Source organism: Condylostylus longicornis, unplaced genomic scaffold (assembly GCF_029603195.1).
Source record: "Condylostylus longicornis isolate FDR11 unplaced genomic scaffold, ASM2960319v2 ptg000036l, whole genome shotgun sequence".
NCBI classification, from domain to species: Eukaryota; Metazoa; Arthropoda; class Insecta; order Diptera; family Dolichopodidae; genus Condylostylus; species Condylostylus longicornis.
In genome coordinates this window covers 455,418-471,802 of record NW_026578005.1, presented here as the reverse complement: position 1 = coordinate 471,802, position 16,385 = coordinate 455,418, and the positions used below count along the sequence as shown (strand labels likewise).

At 25.1% G+C, this 16,385-nt stretch overlaps 1 protein-coding gene across 1 annotated transcript in view; it reads right to left on the bottom strand.

Annotated features, from left to right (window-relative positions):
• Nucleotides 1–13,113, bottom strand: part of LOC129608814 (zinc finger BED domain-containing protein 5-like) — a 53,047-nt gene extending 39,934 nt beyond the window's left edge. Inside the window, exons 1-2 of the mRNA XM_055520551.1 lie at nucleotides 13,052–13,113; nucleotides 6,259–6,452 (exon numbers count right to left, since the gene is read on the bottom strand). Of these exons, the coding sequence (XP_055376526.1) occupies nucleotides 6,259–6,452; nucleotides 13,052–13,113 (256 nt within the window). The remainder of the gene's footprint in view (nucleotides 1–6,258; nucleotides 6,453–13,051) is intronic.
• Between the last annotated feature and the right edge of the window lie 3,272 nt (nucleotides 13,114–16,385).

Here is a 16,385-nt window from a genome sequence, read left to right as displayed (position 1 = left end):
CTGAGAAATATTTTACCTCAATTTCTCAATTTGCAATTCTTAAAAAGAAAATCTTTAAGAAGGTCCTTCCTTTTTTTTTGTTTTCTGTTCATTTTTGATTATTTGTCGTCAACTCTTTTTAGAGATGATATAGAATATATTTTTAACATCTTAAAAGAAAAATCTTTTATCTTCTATATTATTAAAATAATATTTGAATGATCGGTAAACATAATTACATTATTTAGAAAAAGGATAAACGTAATCTTATAAAATATAAAATCTCATATGAAAAATATCCTTTTTGCTTTTAATATTTTGCATACAAACTTGACCTTTGTCAGGTTTTTGAGAAGTAAATTTAAGTTACTTTTTGAGATATACTGAAATTTCTTAACTTTTAGCGGAACTTGAATGTTTATTACAAAATGGTTTTCTATTCTATTAGCAAAAAAGAATATATCGCGAATGAAAACTAAAATTCACATAAGTGTGTAGTTTAATCCCTTGAAAGATTTGATTTTTTTTCAAGTAATTTGTATGCATTATTTGTAAACCTTGTGCAGGTTATCAGACAAAGTTATCAGAAATACTACAGAGAAATGAAAAATATAATGTTATTAGGCTAGTTAAAGCAGGGTTGCAGAGAAGATGTAGCGATTTCTAGGTTCAAATTAAATGCTGCATATGCAATAAATTGGACATGGAAAATCTATTATGATTTATTTTCTAAAATTTATATACAGAGATCGAGCCCGCAATTGCGTTTAGAATTCAAAATGAAATTGAACAAAAATTTTAGCTGTTTCAAAACATTTTTATGTTCAAAGTCCAAGATGACCTTTTTTTGTAGTTATAGTTTGTTTTCCAAAAAGTCCAAAAACTGAGTAAAATAAGAAATCTCTTGTTGTTTAAATACCCCGTGCATGTATGTAAGAAATCGAAAATAATGTTGACGCTTATGAAAATATTGTTCTTTTTTTGTCACAAGATTTATTGTTTTTATTTTTTTATGTCCCTTATCAATCAGAAAAATGTTGTAATAGATCAATCAATATTTTCATATATTTCTCAACATAAATCAATATGGTATGTGTGTGTAAATATGAGATTAATATGGTAATTATGATTTGAAAAAATATCCCTAAAAAACATTGATTTCAATATTGTTCTAATGTATAATTTTTGAAGTTTAGAATAAAAGAATGAAAATGAAAACTTACTGAAAGAAGCTATGTGAAAGATTTTTCGACAATACAAAGGTAAATAAAAAACTCCAATAAACAACATTCAATAAACAAAAGTTTTCGGAAAGTCTAACCTAATACCGTAACTGAATTACAAAATCAAATTCCGTCCATATGACAGAATAAAATTTTATGAAACTTCTCCTACGTTTATGCAAAATTTTGTGAAATATAAAAATATTAGATATTTATAAAACTCACAATTTTCTCGAAAAAATATCAAAACCGTCATAATAAAATTGAACTAAACTTTCGACTTCAACCATTATTTTTAATTCTTTGTAATGAATTTTTTGTAATTTATAGTTTTTAAAAAAATATAATATTTTCCTTTAATTTATAATTTATCTATTCTGATGAAAAATGGAACTGAATTTAAAATTTTTAATTATGCAATTCGTGTAATAAAAATGTATGGATATAAGTATTGTATTATAATTATTATTGCAGCGACGAGTATTTAATTTCGATCAATATCAATTTCAAATAACTAACAGGAATAACTAGTATGAGCAAAATTTCGAATTGGTGGAAATCTGCTTAAATGAACATCTCTTGAAAATCAGAAATTATTAGCTCCTCGGGTTTAGTATATCCTTGTTAATTTGAATTAATGTATGGATATGCAATAACTGGCAAGAGGAAGTAAGAACATTAACTTCCTCTAATTTTGGAATCTTTAATTGTCTATGGATTTCATTCACAGAGGTTCAGTGATAGTTTCCAAATAAGTTTTTTAACATTTTATTTTGAATTTTGTTTATATTTTTGATAATTTTTCTGTAAAATTTTTCTCAATCTGTATACCATATAATATATGAATGGCGTTAGAAAGAAATACAGTATTCACCTGTAAATCTTTATAAAAGTCATGATTTTTTTTCAATAAAACTTTCCTCATATTATATTGACACGCCACTGATTTAATATTAAATTTTTAGGTAGTCTTATGAATTATTTAAAATTTGTTGATATTTATTGTTTATACGTATTTACGTATATATATATATTTTATATTTTTTAATTAATTAATATGAATTAAATATGACTACTAATTATTTCAAAGTTAGTAAATTATTCCATAATAATATTGCAATTTTTTTTTTTGTACGCTTGTTTACTTGAAAATTGTAATTAATAACTTAAAAATGCTTGCATTTTTATTTTTTATTATTATTTTTTATTTTACTTGTAATTTTTATCATAATTGTTGATGTTTTTATCTCTGTCAATTAATATTTATCCTTTCCTTAGGAACTAATTAATATAGACAATTATAAAAATTGCAAAAAATATGAAAAATAAATTTAAAAAAAAAAAAACAAAAGTCATTCCTGTTAATAAAATGTTAATGAATTTTTTTTTTTTAATTTACCAATAATATTGCTGTAATTACATCTAATTAATATATTTATTTTTATTAATCAAAATGGAGCAAAAAAAAAACCCGAAATGAAATATTAAATTTATTAATAATATAATAATATACTTGTGTGCGTACAACTATAATATGAAATTAAAATATTTACAAAATGGCTGTATATGTACCATTGTATCACATTTAATACTAATCTAATTAATGTAGGATTGTTTTTTCAGTAATTTTATTATAATGTACATAATAGTGTTATGATTATTTGATTATGTAGATTTGATGAAAATTAATTTTTATATGTTTTTTTTAATTTTCCATAGGATAATTTCGGTTTTTTTTTTTGGTTAAAATTGTTGATTTTAATATTATATTAAATGTAAATATTATGCTATACTTTAAATTTAATTAAAATTTCATTTATTTTTAATATATATATAGATATGTATTAATGTACCTATGTACAATATAATAATATATTTAATCAACTTTGACTTTAAAATTGCTATTTTAATTTATGTAATTTTTACAAAAATTTTTTTGAATAATTTGAAAATATATGAGAGGAAAATATTTAAAATGTTTATTTATGTACAATATAAAGTAAAATATGTACAATGGAAAAAAAAAAACAAAAATTAAATTTTATAATTATCAGAAAATTGTCTATGCTTTGTTAAAAAAATTTGGAATAAAGAAGGTCTTTTATATAAAAACTATCATAATGTTGAGTTGTTATGCACGATTTTGAATATAAGAAGCCTTCATAATAATAATATTAGAAATACAGTTTGTATAAAAATTTCAAATATTGTAATTTATATAATATATGTGTAATATTATGAACTTGGCTATATGATTAGTTTAATATTTGTGTTGAACACCAATCGGTATATTTTTTCAATATACCCAACATACTTGGTATAATAACGAATGTACTATGGAAGTAAGAATAATATCTAGAAACAAAAAGGAAAAAACTAAATTTAAATTAGACAACAAAATAAATTTTTAATTTTACAGAAAAATTATATTTAAACATAATTATGATAAAAGAAATTAGGAATTTAAATTGATTGCTGGTTGTAAAAAGGTTTCTGGCATGTTCTGGCAAGTTTTTCTTTTAGAGCGACATTTGTACCATAATATAATGAATAGTAATCTTACCTTTGTATCGGATTCTACGACGTCCATCTCTATCTGGAGAATGAATTTATTTCGTATTTCTATTTGCGGTTTTGATTTATATCTCAGCATACTTTCTAATCCACTTCTATCGTTGAAATTCTTAATGGTTTCGCTGCTGTTGTTAAATTTAATTATCTCCGGTATTACTAAATTTTCTGCAAGATTTTGAAGAAATTTAAGGCGGTTTATTGTTTTCTTTTTATTATTAGGGTTTGATTCGGAATGTATATATATATAGCTAAAGCTGCAACATCTATAATATATTAATTAGCAGTTAAAAAAATTGCATGCAAATTATACGGTATACATATATAATATTGTTTACAGAAGTATAAGTGAATTTTATTAAATCTGTGATTGTATACAATCACAAAGTTTTTCATGTCACCTTACTCAAAATGTCAAAGTTTTTCACGTCATCTTATATAATTACTGCTTGTAATATGTGATTCATTATGTTAAAAGTTTCTTGTAAATATTTCTGTTAGGATGGCTGCTCCTATAACTTACAACACTATGAATTTTTTTTTTGTGTGAGATATTTAATATTTTCTTAAAACTTCTTAAATTAATATCAGATTTTCAAAGAAATTTCTATACTTTGATTCAAAGAAAACACAAGCATAAATAGATTCTTTCAGTATTTGATTGAAAAACAAAAATATTTTTTCAGTACTTTATACATTTTTAAAGTAGTTCTTATTTATTTGACTCACTTGCTGTATCATACAATTTAATAGCATAAAAGAAATATTGAAACTTCATGTAGGTATTAGGCATATCGTTTTACAATTGTAATATTTTTGTATTGTTCTATTTATGATCTATATGTTTGAGTTTGATGCAACGTAGTTTCTTTGGCAATAAAAATATTTTTGAAAACAATCAGAACAATATTATTTAAAAGAAAAACATTTCATTTAAAACGACACACTATGACAATGGCTCGGCTCTTACGTACATTTTTTTTGTAATTTAAATTATCGTTTTTGGATAATTTTTGCAAAAATCAAATAGATACCCTCTTTGAAAATGGTAGATATTAGATACGCAATTTAAAATAATTAAAATCGCATCTCATTTATGTATATTTAAAAAAAATATATATATATATGTATATATATTAATTAAATAGTAAATGTAACAATCAAATGTGTTTTTCTTATAGTAAGTATAAGATTTTTTTTTTAAATATTTTTCATGGCCTGTATGACCTTTAAAATTTTATCAGGCCCTAATACAAATTTTAATTTTCATGAAGAAAATATAAGATTTAAACAATACATAAAATTGTAGAGAAACCATTTTGAAATTTAAAACTTTTAAAATTTTCCCAAAAAACTGAAATGAAAAATTAAATTTAGGAATTCAAATATTTTGTACGTAGTAGTTAATAAATTAAGAGCAATTTTAGTTTTCCATTAGAAGTGAATGAAATGAAAAAATATAAAAAAAAATCCAATATCCTTAAAAGGTATTGCATTTTCCTTCATTTGCTCAAATAGATTTTACATTTCTAATTATTAGATTCTTCATATTTCCTTCGATCACAATATTAAAATTTTGTGAAATGAGAAGCAAAATGGGTAGCAAATTTCAATACAAAATTCTTTTTTTTTAATTATTTTAGTAACATGCTATGGATGTCAACTATAATAATCTGAGAATAAAATGAGAGTGAAATGTTTTTATATTGTATAGGTACGTGAATTTATCTAAAATATGGCATTGTATTGTTTTTATTAAAAAAATTATCGAATGCAATATATTGATTTACAAAATTGTTTCTGTTTCAAAGTAAAATGAAATTTTGAGAGAAAGGACATTATGCGAAATTACAATATGAAGCAATTGTACAATTGTACTAAGAAATATTTCAAATAAACTATTGTTTAATTTAAATGACATTGTCAATACTCAGCAAATGTTGAAAATAAATGTTTTAATGGTGTCACATAATAAAATAAAAATTATGTTATTTAAAGTAGTCCTATAAAGTAGGCTTTTGTTTTTGAATTTCTTCCATTATTTGAAAATTTGATAAAGAGGAAATAAACAATTAAAAATTTACTTATTTCTAATACAATAAAATTTTTAATGAAATATTCATTATTCAATGTGTTTGTAATTTAATAAAGTAAAAAATGTTCACTTACTTACGCGCTTTATTACTTATGGTTGCACACAAACACCTTCTCGTATGTTGCCAATTTTGAGCTACGATCTAGGAGCCTATTTGTTTTCCAATTCTATTCTTTTCTTCTTGATTATGTGTTTTTTCTATCTCAGTTTAACATCTAAAGTCATAGCTGTGTTTAGAATTGATAATCTAGCACCATTCAACAATTATTCTAGCACGATTTATACTAAATTTTTGTTTGTGAAATGTATACATATAAACAGATATACATACATACATATATTCATTTCGCTTTATTTTCCATATATTTGTCCATTTACTTATATTGTTACTTGCTTTCTGTAATTTTTTTGGCAATTCTTCAACATTAGACCCTACACCTAATATAGCTGTATTGTTGGCAAATGTAGCAACAGTTACATCTCCTAAATCTGACAAATCACTTGTATAAAGTATGTATAATGTGGAACACAAAATACTGCTGCACACCAGCCCTAATTTCTCTATGAGTGGAGTATTCCTTGTTCTGTTCAATTCGAAAAAGTTTGTCAGATAAATATGATTCAAGTAACTCAAGAATTGTAAAGGTATCGATTTCTTAAGTTTTAATAATGAACCGTCGTGCCAAACCTTATCAACATATCAACATGTTTGCCTTTCTTCTGTCACCTTATCCAATATTAATCTAATGGTTTGGAATAAATTACTTATTTTGTATAGTCGGCATCAGCCTTATCAACAACAAATTTGCCAAGACAGTTTGACATCATTGGTAGCAGAGAAATCAGTTTATATAACTATGGTTTTCTAATAATTGACACTTCTAGTTTATTTCCTAATTGTTATTGAAGGTGTTTAAAGGAAAAAAGCATAAAACCTTATGTAAATTAATTTGAATATTTTAAGCTGCCGTTATGTGGTATGGTTATAACTTACATTCAGGTTATTGGAATCTAAGAAATTAATAATAATTTTGAATCATTCAAAAAATCCAAAATAAAGTAATCTTCTTTCATCTTGAATCTTGATCTTGAAAATCTCTTTTGGAATATTGAAAGAAGACATCAAATTTTATTTTAATGACAACAATGTTAGTAAACCAGATAGAATTGTTTCGTTAAACTACTAAAATGGTGTAATATCAAATTATTAGAAAAAGTTTTGAAATATTATTTTATTTTAAAGGTCTTTAACATTAAACTTAAAGACAAAGTCATTAAATATCAAAATATGTACATATTTTCTTTAAGAAAAATTTAATTTAAAAAAGTAAATTTAAATGGAATGGGCCATTACTTACTGTTAAGAAAATTTTAGATCAACGATACTTTTACTCTCCCTATACAAAGTAGGTGTCTATTATATAAGAAATTGTGAAGTTTTTTTTTTCAACTAAGAAGAATATACGCACTAAATATTACTTGTATTCCCTTATTTTCATGGGTGGATTCATCTGTTTTATTGAAGATATCATTTGAAGGATGTCCCAAAACGAATAAAATACATTCTAAATCAAACATATTTATATATATATATATGCTATACTTACTTGATGCATTATATTACAATATATACATACATATGTGTGCGTATTTATATCTATTTTGTAGGTATGTATATTAAGTAAAATAATTTTCTTATTCTTTATGACAAGTTTTATGTTAAATTTCTTACATTTTTTTTTGTTGGGTGGTTATACTCGTATCACCACTTCTGTGTATTTGCACAATTATTTTATGTTACGTACCAAATTTCACATTAAATTTTTCATAAATATAGACACCCAAAAATTGGTAATAAAAATGAGAATTGTGTAAAGAAAACAAAAAGAAAAAATGAAAAACATATTTTGATCCTCCTTGATATTTGTTTGTTTGAATGTTTGTGTATTACAACAGATACTACAATAATAATTTCAAATTCCCCCCCGTCCCCCTGTCATTGATGACAGAATTACAAAAAAAGAGGAAGAAAAAAAAATACAATTTTTTTTTTTTTACAAAATCAAGTAGAATAGAAATAAAACGAAAACAACAACAACAACAAAAATATAAAGAAAACAGTTATGTTCCATTACCAAAATGATTAATGATATCAAAGGCTATTAAAGCGATGAAAGACGATCCATTATAAATACACAAAAGCACAGAGAAAATCAAAAGCACAAAAAGAATAAAATTGAAGTAATTTTTTGAAAGAAACTTTATGTGTGTGTGTGTGGAAATGTGTGAAAAAGCGTCATAAAAATAACATAAGTTTATATTTATTTTTTTTTCTTTATTTTTAATTTTTATATAATGTTTATATACTACATAAATGTAAGTATGTATGTATGTTTATGTTTATTTTTAATATGTACGTAAAAATTCTTACATAAATTTTATTGTTACTGATTACCAAAATCAGTGGCGATCTACTTAAAATAATCATGAATTCAAACATCTAAATGTACATAGAATGTCAAACTCAAATAATATTAGTAGACATTATTTAGATTCATACATGTATTGTTGATTCATACATATATTCTTAAGTATGATTCATACATGTATTTTGTTGATTGCAATAAACAAAAAGTGCGCGGGAACGGTTGCGAAGGCTTGCAAGTTGACATGGTCTGATACTAATATAAAACCTATAAATTCTTGAAAAAATTAACAAAATTAATTTTATGTCTAATGTCAAGTAATCTCGGTTTTATTTATCGTTTCAATTTAGAGAAATCAACGTTCGAACCAATATTAATTAGAAATGTGTTCGGTGACCAATAAACTAATTATAATTTTTGGATTTGTTGGTCGCATAGATCATGCTATTTGAAGTTTTGTAATATTTATTTTAATACATAAATCAATTGCAGCTTTGAGAAACAAATGCATTAATACTGTGCTCATAATATGTAAAAAAGTAACATTGAATTTGGCACTTGGAATGAATTAAGTAAAATTAGATTGTGACTCGTGACTCCTGAACAATATTAACTTGAAGATTTCATTAAAAATTAAAAAATTGGAAATGAATTAATTTAAATAAAAATTTTACGCACACATGTGCAGTATTAAGTTGTGTTTTCCTTTAACATCTAACAAAGCTTTTAAAAATTACTCTTCATGTGTAAGATGGATATAGAATTACATTTTTTGTATAAACAAAACAAAATCACTATAGTAAGAATTAAATTTCATTTCTCTTTCATTTCGCACACATTTACACAAATTTACGCTATAAATTCATTCAAATATTTCTTTTGATATAATTTTGAAAAAAACCGGATCGTCACTAATTTAATCTGTAAAAATTTTATTAATATTCAAAAAAAGAAAAGAACAACGAAACAAAAATAAAACAAAAATAAAAAGAAATGAAAAGAAAAGGAAGAATCCTGGGTTGATGCATTTTTTGTTTTTTTGTGTTTTATTTTTCTTTTGAAAATAATTTACATTATAATTTTTGAAAGCATGTTACACCCCAAATAAATATTTTCTATTTTGTATATTTGTTTTTATTCTATATTATAATTTTTTATTTTATTGTATAAAAAAAAAATATTATTTTTATAATTTTCTATATAAATTTGTATGAATGAAAAAAGTGTTTTTCTCCTCTTGTTTCTTCTTTCAAGAATCCTAAAAACTTTCTTGAATGATATGAAAAAAAAAAAATTCTTTTGTTATACATTATGCTATGCCACTATACTACATAACATTTACTATCATAAAATATACATACATACATATATGTGTGTCAGTATAACACAATATTGCTGTGTTGCTCTCCAACTGTTTTCCATATTATCATCTTCCTTTTTCAAAAACATTTCATTCCTTTTTAAAGTAAATTGAGCCGGATGATTCCTGTTTTGAAAAAAAAAAACAAAGAAGAAGAATGAAAAAATAAAAACTTGAAATGTACGTACAAGAGAGAAGAATGAAGGATAATATTTTTAAGAGTGATGGGAGATAATGTAATTTTAATAAGAATGAATTAAGTATTTTAAAATTCGCCCTTTTTTTTTAAATAAGTTATTAAGACTTAATTTATTATTATAATATAGCAACTATGTACTTTAATATTCATATATTATGTAAGAAGAAGAAAAATAAGGAAGAAATATCCTTATGCTCTCTAATATCCATAATGAATAACTAAATTGATACTTTTATTATTATTTATAAATATTTTTTTTTTATTGAATTCATTAACATATTTTTTAAAATAATTTTTTTTTGGGAGAAATTTTTGTTGTTGTTTTTTTTTTGAGGAAAATTATCTCGTACATTATAGAAATTTAATAACAACAAGTTAGAAAAAAAAACTAGATGATTGTATATAGGAAGATGAACGAAAAGAAGAGCAAAGAGAACGAAATAAAAAAAATGACACGTGTAATTTTTATTACAATTATTCTTATTACTTACTGTCATGCAATTTATTTATTACCACGCCACTAAAGTGTCAATAAAAATAATATATGAAAAATTAAATTAATATGAAATAAAACAATAAAAGAAAGAGAGAAAAAAAGAACTAATTAAAATAATTACATAAAATAAAAAATAAAGGGTGGGGATTAAAGTACATATTAAATTTTAATTTTATACAATATTTTTTTTTTTAATTTCTCTTTTACTCACTCACTCACAAATTTTATTGAATGTCATAAAAAATATTGTAAGTAAAAATTGTGGGAGGAGAATTGGAAGGTATCAAATACCTATATATCGTAAATTATGTAAGCGAAGGCAATTTTCGGTGTACTTTAAATTAATTTTAAAAATGATAAATTTGATCGTTTTGGTAATTACTATAAAAATTTTGTTTTTTTTTAAAATAATCTTGTTTTTAATGTAATTCGCTTAATAAAATTGAAATTGTTTTGTAATTAAGTGCATTTTATAACAATCGATTAAATTTCAGAACGCGGTATTACGAAATTTAATTTAGTTTATGAAATTTAGGGCAAAATTAGTTATTCAGGGAAAATAGAAATCAAATATTATAGAGGATGATTTTGAATATTTTGAAAAGCTATAATTAAAGAAGGAACTAGAAGAAGGAAAACTGGACCAAAAAAAAAAAAATCTGATGTGGTCAGCACATAACCGACCGCATTGTGTATTGTCTAGTTGAATGAAAGTGTTACAGAATATTATAAAAATGTCTGTTAAATACTTCTTTCCAATTTTTAGGACATTAGTAAGCTTATAGTTCACATACTTAGAAAAATGTAAATTTGGCTCTTAGTAGAGTTTCGCTTTGTGCTACCCGAATTCCCTGAAATGCTCGCCAGTTAGTTTGGGTAACAACCAGAACTCAAATATCAAATTTCAAGAAATTCCATCAATTTGTTCTGTGGATATGGTGAAAAATGTAAAGTCGGCACGCAAATCAGTTCTCGAGTCCTGATCTTTCCAAAAAAGTTATATGTTCATTGCTTTAATATGAGGAATTCATATATTAAATTTCAATGAAATCGGTTGATTATTTCTCTTTATATTTACAAAAATGTATATTTGGCCCGTAGTAAACGCCCAGTTGCTGATGCCTGATTTCTTCCAAAAGTTAGGAATTTTTGCGTATGATCGAGCAAAGCTTATATATGAAATTTCAAGTAAATCGGTTGAATACTTTCTTCAAAATGGTGAAAAATGTAAAACAGGCCCGCTAAAAAGTGCAGTTCCCGAGGCCTGATATATACCAAAAGTTGATCGATCCGTGCCATTGTGGAAACAAACTTACATATAAAATTTCATCAAAATCGGTTCAGCCGAACTTGAGATACACGCGTGCACACACAGACCGACAGACCGACAGACCGACAGACCGACAGACCGACAGGTTGCTAAAAATAGTTTATTTACACTTCCCTACTATGGAGAAGTACGTTCCCACCGAAAACTCGATATGCAAAATTTGTTGCCATCACATAACCTACCTATTGTTTACACAATACGGTCGGTAATAAAGTTGAGTCAAACTATTAAAATTATTTTCATTCAAGTACGAAAATATTTCTAGGATTGCATATATTTAGGGTGAGCGATTTATGCAGTCTTTAAAATAGTTAAATCAAAAATAAATTTAAAAAGGTGATCACATAATGCAAGATTATAAGGGTTGATTACATGAGTTAAGAAAAATAATTATATTGTTTAATGGTATGGAATTTACCGTTAGCTTTTTGCGGTTATCGAAATTTTGAAACTACAGGATAAAAGGTCGAATATAAGTCGAACTTTACAAAATTTCGAGAGGCTCGAAATAACTTAAGACGGGGGAGAAAAATTTTCTTATAACGAATTAAACGATTTATTGGTATCTAAAATATGCTTAAATTTTCGACTCCTACAACTTGTGGTGTGGAAGGAAAGTGATATGATAAATCTGAAAAAAAAATGGTTCCTTCAATAAAAATAAGTTTCTCGCAGAGATCTATTTATATATGAAATATAACCTTTCTATCTTCATGGGTGTAGAAGAGCATGTTCACGGCCGGACAGCGGATAGGTAACTAAGTAGTTTTTTTCAAAATTTTGTTTTAGAAAAATTCTAAATTCTGGCTCTACAACAAGGTTATTCGGTTGCGGTATTTTCATATCGCAAGTGAATTTTCTTTGTAAATTGTAAAATTTTAAAATTGCAAACAAAGAACGTATATAAATCTATGTATTTAACTTTGGGATTTTATTACGAGCCCTTTAATCATTTAAAAAATATGAAATCTTTTTATCTTAATTTTTTTTACCTTAATCATGTATCCAACAGTGCCTGTTTCAAAGCATATTTTATTCGTTTAAAATATAAAAAATTATTTAAAATTTATTGAATATTGGAATTCAATATTAATTTCACTTAAACTTGAAAACTCAAAAAAAAATCTAAAGAAAATATTGCACTTTTCAATAAAGTTTCCCAAATTTCTTCGAATTTTCACATTGAATACACTAAGATTTCTATATGAACCTTACATTTCTTTCAAATCTTTATTGCTTAACAAATAAATTTTCTAATTAAATAAAACAATGATTACGAATCAAAATTTAAGCTTATTTTCTGAATGTTACCAAATAAATTTGAACTAGAATGGAATAATTAAAATAATTTTCTTGTGTTATTTATACATACATTGTATCTGGTTTCATAGCAATTCCCTTAAAAACGTGATTGAATATTGCCAACATTTTCATTATTGACGATGGTATAATAATAATGTGAGTGAAAAATTGAATTTAAAATTTGAATTTCAATTCACATCAGTCAATAAACCACAAGTACCAATATCTTATATCGAATGTTATTAATGTATTCGTTTACTACAAATGAAAAATTCAAATATCACAAAAACACAAAAAAAAAGTAAAACCTCAAGAGAAAAACTATTAATTAGCGTTATCGAATCAATCGCCTTTTATTGCTGAAATATCATTTCATTTCAAAATTTCTAACTGAATTGAAAGCAATTAAAAATGAACAAATTGAATTAATGCTAAGTTATGAAAATTCAACACAGTATTGTGTTGTACAGTGTTATACTTTTGACATACCGCAAAAATATCAATTGAAAATTAAGAAAAAGTGTCATGGTTTTTTGATTTTTTTTTTTGAAGAGGAATTTGCAGTTTATTCTTATAATTGCCATTTTAAATCTTTCAATATGTGCAAATAAAATGACAAACTCAAATATTATTTTCAAATTAGAAATATTTGCTCCTTTTTTGAATGGTTTTTCTATAACATTTTTGGTATGTGGTATGTTTGTATAAAACTTAGCCTATACATGTTTATATTGGTAATCTACTCGTATTAAAAGCGCATTCCAAAATCAATTTTAATCGATTATATAAATTACAAAAAAAAAAAAAAAAAAATTTCAACTGCTGAAAAAAGCATAAAAGGCAATAATACGAGTAACAAATTCCCTCTCACATAATCCGTATAGGGACCCACATTAAAACTTATTCCATTTAAAAAAATTCAGTAATTTGCTTTCATTCATTTCACGTTAAATCGCCAACATCAACTTATAGAATTTTATTTCGTGATTAGGTTACGTTTCCGATTTTATTGTTTTAGCCATCAAAATATTTGATTTCCAAAATTCATAAGTAATTTTGTATGCTAGCGATCTATAGGGTATAAAAACAAAAAAAACCTATAGTTAGAAAAGGAATAGAAAATAGTTTCAAATAACAAAAAAACACAAATAAATACTCCATAAGGATTTTATAAAAAGAAGGAACAGGAAAAAACAACTTTTTTTTTAAACATTTCATTTTTACTGCCGAAATGTGAGTTTTCATTTTATACCCAAACGGATTTTATTCGAAAGTTATTGCGAATTGTGAGCTCGTTTCATAACACTAAGCAAGTGTGTGGTTTGAAATATTGAACATTTAATTTAATTCAATTTTGCTAATATAATTTTGTTTCTATGTTCGGATCGATTTATTAAAAAATGTTATTGAATTTTATGAAATATCCGAGTATGTTTCAATATGTTTGAATTCGAAAAATTTCTGTTAGGTTTTGAGTAAATTTTAATACTTAAAACGTTCCGTGTCCGCTGAGCCACATATGGTTCAGGAAACGTGCGTTTGATAAGCACTGATACGTTCCTGAGCATGGAACGTATTAGCTGCACTGGACGTGCTGGTACGATAATGAAGTAAAGAAAAACGTCGGCACATACGAAAAAATATTTTTTAAATTTTGAATTTTTGTATTGGGACAGGGAACGTGTTAAGAAGTTTTGAAAATTTTGACTATTAAGTAAAATTCAGTAAAAACTAAAACAAGTTCAAAACAATTATTTGCAACAATTGATTGAACGATTTTTACAAATTATCAATGCAAAGCCGATGCAAAACCGAATTTGGAGAAATTGTGAAACTTTCGAATATCACCTATTGTAAGCAAATTCAGTTAAATGTTGTATGCTGTTTCAGAATTTCTGTTAATTTTTATATAATTTTGGCCGGTCATTTTTGGATTTTTATATAAAAATTTTAAGAACTATATGAGGTTCTAAGGAATTTAGAGAAAATTTAGAAGTTACGAAGTCCGATGGAGCAGTTTTACAAAGTTATTTCAAGGTAGTTGCAACTAATTAATTTACAACTTAAACTTTTTTGTTGTGTCACTCCAGTGATTTAGGCATAAAAATGTTTAGAATTTCATCTACATAAATACCCTATAGTTGATTAAACTATGTAATTGTTTTTATCGTCAATTACTAGTATTTTTTCTTGCTAGAATAAAGAAATAAAGTTACTTGAAGAAATATTCTCAAGGATTTAGAAAAACAAAATCCTATATATTTTTCCATGTTCCAAAATTAAAAAAATGACGGTTTGAATTTTTTAAAAGAATATTGTAAAAAATAAAGTTAGATTGTAAAAATACAAAAAAAAAATACACAAGTAAGATGATTTTAAAATTTAAATTTATTGAATTTATAGAAGAAAAAGGTATATAAACAGTGCCGAGTAAGTAAAAAATAATTATTCAACTATATGTATGTTTCAGGAGATGCATTGCTCAAGAGAAATTTGGCTCTAAAGATGAAACGGTTTCACAAAAATTATAAACTTGTAGGCTTCAGTTCAAAATACTTTTCCGAAATATTCAACATTATAATCAACGAAAGGCAACCAAGCACAATCATGGGCAAAAAAAGTCAGTAACGAAATAGTTGCAAAACTAAAAATTTCATGTCTTCTAGAACCTTAAAATATAGAAGCTGTTCACATTCATAATTAAAATTTTAGTTAGATTTGTAAAACCGAGGTAACAGTGTACCGCGATTGGATCTATTGTGACCCTCCCACCTAAGCGCAGACATGGTCTATAGCATCCGCTCGAGATCTACCACAATGATGTATTCGAGCAACTTGTGAGACGCGGAGGACCACAACTCTGCCGTTGTGAGAACAGATTCTCACAATATTTCTTGCCAGCGAAAACAACTCACTCTCGCAGAAGGTGTACTGGATTCTTTCCATCTTCCCCACAGAATCTGCAAGTGTTTTCCCTTTTCAAGCCCAGCCCGCTAAGATGCAATCATTGAATATATGAATATGTTTATTGATAATTTATTAATTGATTTTGGGTTAATGTAAGGTAGGCACTTTTTTATGTGTAATGCGGATTTCAAATATTACACTTTTGCTCCATTGTTTGAAAGCCGCATTACCGATCGCTTTTATGATGGTGGATTTTGTTTTTTCCGAAATTTTGTAAAAATTTCAATGTGCCATTTTGGTAATTCTTATACTGTTTATATGCCATGGTTATACACACATATAAACTTATATTTGTAAATATGCACTTAAATTTTAATAAATGAATTTATATGGTATTGTGTATTACACAAATTGTTAGAATCGAACGAAGTAAACCGATTCTCACATGAATATTGTGTAACAAAATTCTAGTCACGTAAATTTAACGTTTCTGTTTT